General features: G+C 39.0%; 1 protein-coding gene across 3 annotated transcripts in view; it reads left to right on the top strand.

The window, feature by feature from the left end:
- LOC147059179 (uncharacterized) overlaps positions 1–12,574 on the top strand; it is a 204,966-nt gene that overhangs the window by 63,726 nt on the left and 128,666 nt on the right. For all 3 annotated transcript variants that reach the window (XM_085907134.1, XM_085907136.1, XM_085907135.1), the window contains exon 2: positions 1,721–1,823. In XM_085907134.1, the coding sequence (XP_085763260.1) occupies positions 1,721–1,823 (103 nt within the window). The remainder of the gene's footprint in view (positions 1–1,720; positions 1,824–12,574) is intronic.

Raw genomic sequence — 12,574 nt, 5'->3', positions numbered from 1 at the left:
AGTGGGAAGGAACCCTTAGCCTATACAATTATGTTTCTGTCAGGGAAAGACTAGAACATAATAGTGAGCACCAATCTTCTTCCTTCTCTCATCTACTTCACTGCCATAAAGAAAAACAAATGTGGCCTCTTGTCCAAGGTTAACGTACAACAGTATTTCTCCACTCTCTTGGCTTATCGCTCTATAACGGCCCTCCATAAAGAGTAGAGCAGGGTGTGGCTCCTTAAACTTAAGTGCACATACTGTAAATAAAGTCGATATTGCCGTATTTCTACTCTGTTCAGGAATTTCTTCCTGATACAGTTGCAAGTAAGCTTTTCTGTCCACAAAAGGGAATGTGTGTTCGTTCAAGAACGCAGTGGATTGCAGTTAAATCTGTATTAAGACAATATAAGAAAGTGATGTGTTTACCATGTGAAAAGAAGAAACCCTCACACACAACTGAAACATTTCATCTTGGTAGAAAAGACATTCAGTGAGGTGCACTACGTAAAAGAAATCTTCACTTTTGCCTTTGTGGTCTCTGCCATTGATTTTCTTACAATGTAGTATTCACCAGTGAAGTGGTTGAGGTAGTAGTGGAGGTAGGATGGGGGGTGGGGCATCTTGAAAACTTTCTCTTTTGCCAAGATTTGAATGAAGTGCTTGTCAGCCAGCAATTCAATGGCAACCACATTGTATATTGGTGCAGCTACAATATGTCTTACAAAGGAATGCACGTGTGGTTTGGTTAAATTTGTGTTTTAGGATGTACAGCTATCACATTTAAGCAAAGTTTGACATGTTAGCTTCGTACCACTTCCTTTTCCGGTTGTGGATGAGTCATTTTGTACATGTGGGTTTAGTCGCCACAATTTGGGTCACTTTTCCTCCCTTTGATTGAATCCAGATGGTTATTTTTGGTGGAATTGTTGCATTTATGAAGCAAATGTTTCTTTATATTAGATGACTTTGTTTTTTGTGATCATATTGCATTATAGAAATGTAAGTTTCATTTTTACTCAGAAAGTTAAAACTAAAACTAACACTAATTAAGATAGATGGCCGTATTGTGGCTGACATTATGGCGCACATAATTTGCAAGTGTCAAAGTGTCTCTTGTTCACCTCAGATCTTCTTGATGTCTCATTTCCACAATCTTTGTAAGCAAAAGCATGCCGCCATCTTTGCATGACTCAAGCAGTCTTCACACAGGGACACACACTGGTATACTATTTCCAAACAGAGTGCTCTGAACTGTGACCAATAAACCCACTAGTGTCCAAGCAAAAGGACTTTCATGTTAGGCCAAGTGGTCTACCGCTACTTTTCCCTTCAGGATATGGACAGGACACACATTCAGGGTCGGCTTACCAGCCATAAAAACAGTCGCATGTCCACAAAACAAAACCAACACAAGCTGTTGTTGACTTGTTTTGAGGTGACAGGTTTCATGCTGTTTTACATCTTGACAACCTGGTTGGAGTTCTGTGAGGTTTTTGTCTCCATTTGGGGAGTCCAAGTGGTTATACCATTACACGGGTTTTGCAAATAAAATGCTAAAAACAGTCTGTCAAAATAAAGGATATTTTTTCTGGATCGTTCGAAAAATTCTGCAATCTGTATGTGAAACAAAACCAAGCAATAGTCTGGCACTAGTCTAAGCATGGTATTCTGATTAATATTGTGTTTGTGGAATATGAATTAAACAGAAAACTCAACCTGTTTTATCTCATCACAGGGGTCTTTTTGCCTTGTACCGCCACTTGCTGTCAACTGAAAATGACTTCACCGTGTCAAAGAACTCAGCTTGCGAACGTCACATGATCAGACCCAGAAAACAGGTGAGCTATCTCCTGGAAGTTTCACATAAGATAAATAAACTATAAATTCAGTTCGCGCTTACCCAAAATATAAACAAGTATAAACACCACTGCTTAGAGACGTTGTCTTGGCTCACATATTCTCAAGTGGATTTGAGTACGCTAAAAACAGTAAACATAACAATTTCCATCCAAGATATTCCTATTTTCTGATTCAAACAAATGAAATTTCAGGTGTGTCTTCACGCAATATCAGTCAATATTATCAATGGGTACAGCTTTGTGTAAAACAGATCACATAATGCGATAAAATGTTTCACTAGTGAAACTTGTACAAATCATCTGTCTCTCCAAACTTAAAATGTGACTAATGCAGCTTTTGCTATTATCTATATTTGTTATGCAAAACTACCATGTGGTTTCATGTTGGATTGATGATGGAACTGTCCTATTTGCAGTGTAGTTTACCTCTGTTATATTTACTACATTGAGTCATTATCACATTTGACTCAGTCTTGTTTAAAAAAAGCACAAACTTTTTAACATAACTCACTAATCATTCTCATTCCGTTTCCTCCCGTGAGGTTAAATGTCTCATATAACACTGAATTATTACTATAACCATGACAACCACAGTCGCATACCATCCAATAATAACAAAATCCAAGACACCATGTTTTCCCAGCCCTAAAGCCTGGTGTTCTGTTCCTTACCAGACCTCAACGGTCATGGTGATCCATCAGAAAACATAATTCTTCCTGAAAACATTTTTGTTTGTCACTTTGCAAATAGGAGGACTTCCTGAACCAAACGAAACACGTTGTTCGCTCCAGCTCAATATTTCAAAGTGAAGTTGTTGGAAAGTCGAACACATTTTGAGAACTAATGCAGTGGTCAATTTCCTCTCATCATCACAAGCACTCCAATGTTCCAGCATAACACAAATAACGTTATTTCTTATTAGCAGCATCTCTGGCAGCCATCCACAAGTACGTTTAGCCATGGGAAGCAAACAGACAAATGACAACAAAACAGTTTTTATATACTTTTACGGCCATACATCACTGCTTATCTCAAGCTCTGTTTAACCTGTTTGACTAACTACTACAAAACCACGGCCGGCTGTGGTCAAACCACTTAACCACAATGACCTCAGATCTCAGCAGGAAGACAGGCGATCCCCATGCTGCTTTTGGAGGTGGACTTGTATTGAATTCACAAACTACTCAAGATTTGTTATAGCCGACGCTAAAGTGATGATAGTAAAGTCAACTTTGTGATTTTTTTTTTTTTTTTAAATCAGTCGTCGACTTGCTGCATGCACCTCAAAACACAAACTCGCTCAGTCGCTCCATATATTTAGTCACTTTATCCAATCGCATTCAGATTCCTTCACCTTCTGTGTCAGAATTTTTAAAACAAACACCAATTTACATAATATAACTGCACAGCCATAATTCCATCAATCATGTGTGGCGCAAACACATCATTGTTCATCGACTGCAAGAAAAAAAAATAGATGGAACTTTTTATCACACCTGTGTGCTGTTGGCAACTTGCATTCCTTTAAATAGTGATGTCCAAACAATCTCATTGTAATAGACAAGAAATATGCCTTTGTAAAGACAATAATGTCCAGTTTTGTGGGACAAAGCTGTATATACAGTTGAAGCATAGTATCTAATATAGAGCCCAGTTTGTGTTGAAGGTTGAGATCCATCATTATTCAGTTTTATGTGACTCCAGTCTTTACAAGCCACTCTCCGTAATCACACTGCTCAAGTGAATATTTTGTTAGTCCACAATAACTCATGAATGGGGTCCTAATGTCAAATCTTTCGACCCGCTTATCTTAGTGCCTATCCTCCTGATTGTTTATCAGCACCGACATAATCATTCATTACATTGATAAGGGCCGACAAGCACCAATATCATACATTTTCACTATTGTTGATTTTTGCTCAGCTCCATTTTTTTTTTTTTAAATGAAACAAAGCAGTGGATCTTAACTTTGCATTTAAAATATTATCAAATCCCTGTTTATTACTAAATATGTCACACATATTAATCAAATAGCACATCTAATAAGTACACGTGAAATACAACATCTATTGTAAAGAGAAACAGCCATGTCTCTTGTTTTGAGGGCACATGCCAACTGCCTTAACAATAAATGTTTGTATAGTAGCTTGAGGCATTTAAAGCCTGCTGCCTCTTTTCCTTTCTCGCCCATGTTTTTGAACAGGAAATACACAAATTTGGGTATTTTAATGATGAAATCTGGGACATTACTGGATTGAAACCACTGTGCGTCACTTGCGAGATGGTACACTTTTTAGCAGTCAAAAAATGGCAATAAAACATCCTACCTCCGAGCTTGTGAATGACAGTAGTAAGTCTGTCAGCAGGCACTGAAAGGCTTAAATGGAGTTATTAGTAAACACATTTATCTTCAGGATATGCCTTTGTGGAAAGGCACTCAAGGCTGCACCCACTTGCAAGAAGTTGTTTCTTATCTGAAGCTAAATGGAAGTCGAGACGACAACCACAATTAGGCGACACAGTGCAAGATGGGAGAGGGTCAAAGACATTGTAATTACTCTGTCACCCTAGCGGGGCCATTGACACTCAAGCACTGGATACAGATCAACTAACTCACCACGAGAACAAATATACGCACCATTAAGGGCAAGATAAATGTACAGTTTCAGTCAAGTCTCCACTGTGAGGAAGCCAGCAATAACAAGGGTCAGAAGCCAAGCATGTGCAGAGCTAAACGTGTATATTAGAGGGTGCAGCAAAAAAGACATTCTCCCTTCATGAAGGTATTGCCTTGAGATCTGTGTTGAATTTGTCCCACAGTCATGCTTATAACTCAAGACACTCTTTTTCTATTGAATTGAATCTATTAATCTGGTCCAGAAAAAAAGAAATGTAAGGGGTCTTTTTGAAAAGAGGACGAAATAGCAATATATAAAAACGTACCCTAATTACAAAATGGTATGGTGTAACTACATAATTAAGACAAATGTTAAACCGTTTTTTGTTAGGTCAGCACCTCAGCGCAATATTTGTCACTCTCCGCAGAGGATAAAAAATATATCGGAGTATTTGTAATTGTCTTCTATTATCTCTTGCTTAAAGGGTTATAGCATTGCAATATAATTGCTCTTGATTAGCTTTGTAGTCTATGGCAGTTCCCTTTACATGTTAGTATAAAGCGAATGGACATAAAAATCTAAGCTACGCAGTCAGTCGTACCTCAAGGCACCTATGTATTTCACAAAAAATGCAAACTAAACTCTGAATGGAGCCCACCCCCCCAATCCTAAACTCTTTTATCTGTTTTGCTACTCCACAGTAGAAGTGAAAATAGTCAAAGATATCTCAATATCCAGTTGTTATTGCAGCATGAGCCCAGGCAGGTTCTTGGACTCAAAACAATGAAGTTGGTTTGAGCGTCCTTTGAAAACAAACCTGAACTCCCTGAGGTGCAAGACGTTTATTTATCCTCCAGATACCGGCTCAATTGCTTGGGGGGCTGCCTGACACAACCTTCCTCCATATTTTATACACCCAGTCTGGATAAACTGACCCTGACAGTACTGCTCCTCATACTGAAAGTGTGTCACAATATGCTCGTGTGTGACTTTGTACTTTGCGATAAATGTTAAAGCAGTGACAGAGCATCTCTGCCTGAAGCATCCTTTAGAAGCTTCCACTATATCCGATGACTGATCTCTCATCTTCCCATTCATCCTTACTTACTATCCACAGTATCTGTCCTCAAACTCTTCTCTGCAGTTCCAATATCATCCTTTATCAACCTCCTTGTTTTTTTTTTTTCTGGGCTGGCACATTGTAAATAACAACCACAGGCTAGCTCCTCAGACATATTGATCACAAAAATATCACTTGACAGCAGAAAAGGGATGGTGATTGATGGCGTCCGAAGAATTGGATACATTGCAGCTGCGAGTGTGATTTTGTGATGTGTGCACATTTCCCGCCGGGCTCAATACATTTTTGAGGATATTTACACTCGGAGTTGACTGATAACATAATTAAAGCTGTGTAGTGATCTGTGGCAGCTGTGTTACCACTGCACACACCAAACCGGTCAGTAAATAAGAGCTTGGCGGTCCCGCGACACAACATCGAGTATATTCACTGGAGCCATACGTGGCGGACAAACAAACCAGCTTGTCACCTAAACTATCATCAAGACCATTAAAACTTTTGCTTAAGAATGCACTGGGAAGTATTCCATGTCTGGCTTCTTGCCAAAAACAGTACTTTTCTTGAGGAGAATAATGATAGCTTTTTGGATGTTCTTTTTCTTCAACAGCTGCAACTCAGAGGAAGTTTTGCTATCTCCTTGACCTGCCATCCTGTTTTGAAGTATCATCTTAAACTTTTGTTGTCTCGTAAAGTTGTCGGAACAAATTTCCTGTATGGTTAAATGAAATCCAAGCTATCAACTTCATATCTTAATGTGCAATTTATTGAAACTTTGTTCTAAAGTACTTACGCTACATTTCATCATCTCTATTTTGGGACGGTTTAATCGGAAATTAATATGTTTAAATTAAATTTTGCAATACCCTTTGATGATGTATTCTGTGTGATATTTGAACTTTTGACATAGTTGTAAGATTTAATTTACCATTATTTTTTTAACTTGGTTGCGCTTAAAAAATGTTGAGGTATATTCTTAATTATTGACCTTTGCTCAAACCTCTCACACGTCTTACTTCAATTGATCTACAGGTGCATTAGAGACAAATAAATGCCCCAGTTGATATAATAAGGCAGCTGTAATCACTTTAACTAGAACAATTTTTGCTCCCATGTTCTAAAATTAACTCATCAGTGTTGGGTATTGTGATCCTCATAGAATGTTGTAGAATTCATAATGTGAAAAAGTAAACACTTGCAGAGATTTATGGAAATCAAGTGTTGCATACTGTTTGCCACCTTCGTTGCAAGAAATTATTCAAAATGTTTAGTGTCTTCACATTAATTTTTAGCCATTACATATACAGTGGAGCCTCGGTTTTCGAACATCCCGGTTCTCAAACAATTCGGTATTCGAACAAAAAACCTGAGATTTTTTTGCTTCGGATGTCCGACGAAATTCGGTTGTCAAACCCCGAGAGATGAGCCGAGAGGACCCGCATGCCAACTGACTCCGTTCGTTATTACATTCTCGTTACTCTGAGGATTGCATCAACTCTAATCATGCCTCCAAAGGAAGCAAGTGTGAGCATCCTAAAACACAAAGACGCTCCTAAAGCAATGCAATAGTGAGCGCCCGACAGTAAACTAACTACTCACTGTTACACAATGAGTCTGATGTCAGCCTTCTGATATCACTGTCCGTCTCTGGATGTGATGGTTAGTGTGATGATAAAATATTAAACCTGCAATCTCATTCCAGCTCCAAACCGTCCAAATGAAGCCAATAATTGAAAGCCCAACTATATCAACTATCCACTCCATTCAGCTCTATGAAAAAAGTCAAGCAGCAGCTTTCGGAGGAGAGACAACGGGACTGGCCAGTTGAAAGCATTCATTCTGTGCTCTTAAAGGAGGTCCAGTCTTAGCACATCTAGTTTTGTGGGACCTGTCTGGCGCTGAATTCACAGAGTGCGAGGGTCTTTCATCTCCCAGGGCCTATCACTAGGAGCAGTGAATCAGGAGCTAAGGGACCATCAACTTGCAGTGTCCCAACCCTGCTTCCCCACACTCAAACCCCTCCTACTGCTGCCTGCTGCACTGCTCCTCTCAAAGGAGTCTTTCAGTATTGTGCTGAGGCCCGGTTCCAGGTCAATAGGAGCCCAGAGATTTAGAGGTGCAGAATGAGTGGGAACAAATGGTTTGTTTGGTGAGGGCTCTGAAGTAGCTTTAGAACTTCCATCAAACTGAAGGTATTGCTGACTTAGAGCTCTTTAGTGTTCCCGCAGCAGAACTAATGTGATGGTGATGACAGAGGCGCTGAATCTTACCACTTGAGTTTAGGGAGGGTTGCTCAAACTAAACTTCATATCATATTTGACTTTTTATTTATTTATGAGGAAACATATACCTCATGTCTCAACAAAATACCATGGAAGGCCCGGGCTAAATTAAATCCGGTGACACATGCGGTGGCATTTCTAGAAACACAATTAAAATGACCTGTGAGGAGCTGACATTTAAAAGTAACACATATGCACCTATCAGCAGAATTACCTCAGCAAATCCTTTTTGGGAGACAGATGAATCTGTCCAGCTTTGCATAACCGTTGGCCATTGAGAAAGTATCCATCATTCTTCTCTGATCCATAACATCAGGGCGATGCCTCTGCGGGCGGTAGCTTGTATCTTTGGACAAGGTTGTCTTTTGTTTTGTGTCCCATGTGTCCCCAGTGACATTCCAGAATCAATTGTGAGCCATCACCCCAGCACTCCATCTCTAACTATCTCTGTTGCTGCTGCTGCTCCTGCTGCTTTGTGCGAGTCTCATCTCCAGTCCAGGCGGTATAATGTGACTGATGTCCTCTGGGCAATCTGCTATTGGGACAAGGACGTGCTCGGGTAATCCAGAGTGGCTGATTGGCGCCTGGCGAAAAGGAGAGGACGCCGTGACCTCTGAGGTTCGAAGGCTGTCAGGTGCCAACCAGTCTGTTAATTATGCATTCGCACAACCATTAGTGGAACCACCCCTCCTTCTGTCAGTGTGGCGTTGAGTCATGGAAACTTAAAATTCACTGGCACCGAACGCTCACTGCCCTATTTGTCTATGATGTCACTTGGATGTGTGAATTTCGCAACCATCTGCTCTCAGGTTGAGCAGTGGGCTTGAGACGTGATGAGCAACAAGAGATCATATGGATGGGAAATTAGAAGAATCCCCCAAATTAGTGAACATTTTTAAAACTAAATCTATGGATAGATATTTGGACAAAATAGTGTTCTCCACATTGACAGCATTGTTTTCTTTTCTTAACACCTCAAATTGTAAAACAACAAAGACGAGACTGAGAAAGGCCTTGTGTTTGCAAAATGATTTATTTAGAGATGTAATGTACATTTGAGAAAAAAGAGGCGAGACACTGCCTCACAGCATGGCTCGAGTTGAGCGCCAGTCGCTTTTATTTTTTTTTTTTTTTTTTTTTTTTACATTGCATTTCATTTTCATTTTCTTCACAATCATGACTCTTTTAATGACCTACTTCAACACATACTCATGTTCATACCAATTCGGTACTTAATCTATTTCAGTGTGATATATCTTAACTTGTCCATCTACCGACATGTTGGCATTTCTGTCGCTCATAATCGATGTGAAAAGCATCTAATCTTTATCCTCTACTCAAAAGGTTTCAAATCCAAAGTGATGCAACGTCAATATCTACAGGGAGCGTTCAGTCCTTGTAATGGTTTACAAACCTGAATTTCACAGACAATCTGGGTGAGACACCTACTTATTGAAAAACACATCTGACAAATACATACTGTTTGATGGTGGCAATAAACATATTAAATGCACTTGACAAGTACATATAAATGACTATATGATTTCTCAAAAGTAAGCTTTAGTTTTGGAAGAGACTGGCCCTCACGATTGAGTCTTTTTCTCAAATTTAATTTCATTAAAAGGAAAGCTGTTATTGATCAATTGCTTTGAATGATTGTTACAGACTATAATAAACCACCTTGTAGCTGTCTCTCAGTTCGTTGAACAGACGAGACGTTTTCAGACGGGTGCTTCCCTTTGTTTACAGTTTGGTGCTGTCAGACACTGTTTGCAGTCTTCATACACTGTGAAAGCGCAATCCAAATAAACACAATTGCAGCTTCAATATCTGGACGAAACATAAAGAATAATGGTCTTGTTTACCTTGCCAAAGTTGCTCATCTAAGATCAAGACTTCAGCTCTGTTTTTTTTTTCTGTAACTACATTTCAAAGGATGAAGATAGATATAATCACACGATGGAAAGCAATCTACAATTACTGTACCTTTGAATTGTCACGGACATTATTTTGCGGTTCAACTCTTCTGTTCCTCTGAAGTTTCTTTTTCCCAAGTTTCACAGAGAACTTCTCTCTCCTTGAGACCTCTCATTCTTTCTGACATCCCCTTGAGAGAGGTCAATTGCTAAATAAGCTTCGGAACATGGTGATGATTACATAAGACTATGTGTTTACATATCTCATTAATTATGTTGCTTTTGAAAGTCATATTGTAATCTATTTTTAATTTAACCCACGGATGCAGAGGTGAAAAGTGTCAAATATGCTGGCAAGCAACATAATTCATGGTTGAGTTTCTTATGACGTGTTTGCTCAATAGACATGGGCTATAAGCAATTAATATTTAGGGACACATTTAAATCATGGCATTTCCCATGCATCTTCACCAGCTGACCGTAAACCCTTTACCCTGTCCATGCACCAAACCTTTTTTCATCATACTTTACATACTGCATACATTACTAGCAACATCATTAGTGTGTGGGTGACCAAGCAAATATTGATGTTTTTACTGCCTAATCTCCTTTCCTCCTCCTCTTCCTCCTTGCAAGCTCCTGATCATCCCCATCTCTTGTCCCTCTTCAAACAGCATGCTGCTTGACTGCCCCTTTGTTTGTGTTTCAGATTATCTGCTAGGTAGGCTAATTTTGTTGCTTTATCACTGTATTCCAGCAAAAACCCAAATGAATTGTGTGCTGCTGATTTAAATGAAGTGTTTGCTGTCCCAACTCGTGTGTGTCTGTGTGTGCAAGACCTATTGTTAGAGGCTCTGCCTGCCAACATCACTTTTTTTAATTGCATAAAAAAAGCCTTGTTTTGGATAAGCCACCGTTATTGTTCATGCTGACATTGCTTTTATGACAGAATGACTAACGAGTGTGTCGCCGTGTGAGTACGTGTGTGTATGGTAAACATAAACAGCATAAAAAAAAATACTTTTTGGCAGAATTTGTACTTCCTGATGGTAAAAATTAAGTTTTGCAATTAGCGAGATGCAGCAATAGACAAACTCAAGGACATCAAGTTTTTTGTTTCTTCACATAACAGAAATGAGGAAAATGAGGAAAGTTTGAGCAGAGTTTTATCCATCCGTCCATCCGTCCATCCGTCCATCCGTCCGTCCGTCCATCCATCCATCCATCCATCCATCCATCCATCCATCCATCCATCCATCCATCCATCCATCCATCCATCCATCTATCCATCCATCCACCCACCCATCCATTAGCATCCAACCCAACCACCCATTGCAAATGTCAGCAGGGATAAAGTGGACTTGGAATCTGTTGAAATGGCTTAAGATGTTTGAAGGTCAATTGCGCCAGACAGGATGATGTCATAGTGGAGGACAGTTAACAAGGTCTGGGGATTAAAGTGGCCAAACACGTGGTTTGATATCTCTATTTCCTCTCCCGCATGAACACAAATAGATATCATACACATCATAACCATTTATGCCATACAAATTCATGTTAAACTACTGTTACACAATCGAACATTCTAAACGAATATCAAGGTTTAACGATAACCAAATATTTATAATACTAGTTATTATGTGTGGTATTTTGAGGTGTAGTGTAGTGTAGTATGATGCCTAGAGTACCAAACTAAGTCCTAAAACAACTGTATCATTATTGTTTTAAATTTATCCTGAACACTATTTGCTAAAGATTTGCTTGCACAGTCGAATAAGTGAAAATCGGCAACTTTTGTGGATATCCCATCATCATTGTTATTGTTTGACTTTAAATCTAAAGACCAAAGTAGGAGGCCTACATCTCTTGCTTAATCTTTGTGTGCTGTTGCACCATTGCCTCACATTGTTGATGAAAATGTACTATACTTTGAGAATGCACAGTGAGGGTTCTCAAAAGATTAGATGGTGGCTTCCACCCATGGAAGGCAGCAAGCAACAAAAGCAATGATGAATACAGTAAAAATGTAAAAATGGCCCTGGGGATTCCAAAGAAGCTTAATTTGACATAAATGTATATTTACCTGCTGGTGGGATACCTTTCACACATTGTGCCTGTTATCACTGCAAAAACACTTGGATTGGGCTTTTCAAAACAAGTGTTGTTTTGTCTTCTTCATAAAATTCCCAGTTCTCCAATCCATAAACTGTAGTTGCAATATGATAGTGATGAAGCCTGGCGGCTCAATGGCTGATCAATATGTTGACTGCCTTGAAAATGAATTAGATCCTCCCATCAGAGCCTTTCAAGTTAAAAGATGAGAATTGACCAAAGCTTTTGTAAGCTTTGCGAGCTAGAGCAGAATGTGCGTTGGTAAAAAAGATACACAGAAGAAGAAATCCACCATAGTTTTATGCTTGTTTTGTTGATCAATTTTTCGTCTTTCGCAGTGCTGTCATGTGGTCTGTTTTCTTGGCATTACTTTCAATTGGAAATGAAATGTTTTGATGTTTGTTTTTTGGTGCTTTGACAGGGTTGAATAAAGAAAAATGGGTCTAAAAGCAATTTAGGTGTTTGTGTTTTAAAAATGACAAGTGTCTGCAAAAATGCATCACAATATTTGAGTACCAATTTGGCTGTGATCCAACTCAAAATAATAAGCTTGAAAACATTTCTCCAGCAAAGTGCACATTAAGTGCAATTAAGCACTTATGATCCAAGACAAATTATTTATTGGACACAAAATTTATCCTAAATCAACTGATGACATTTTTTTTTTCATTTGCTCTTTTTAAAGTCAGTTGAAAAAAACCCCCAGAAAGTTTGGGCAACCATG

The sequence above is a fragment of the Syngnathus leptorhynchus genome, chromosome 3 (assembly GCF_054491065.1).
Source record: "Syngnathus leptorhynchus isolate UIUO chromosome 3, UIUO_Slep, whole genome shotgun sequence".
NCBI classification, from domain to species: domain Eukaryota; kingdom Metazoa; phylum Chordata; class Actinopteri; order Syngnathiformes; family Syngnathidae; genus Syngnathus; species Syngnathus leptorhynchus.
The sequence above is the reverse complement of the archived record's forward strand: the minus strand, read 5'-3'. Positions and strand labels throughout refer to the sequence as shown.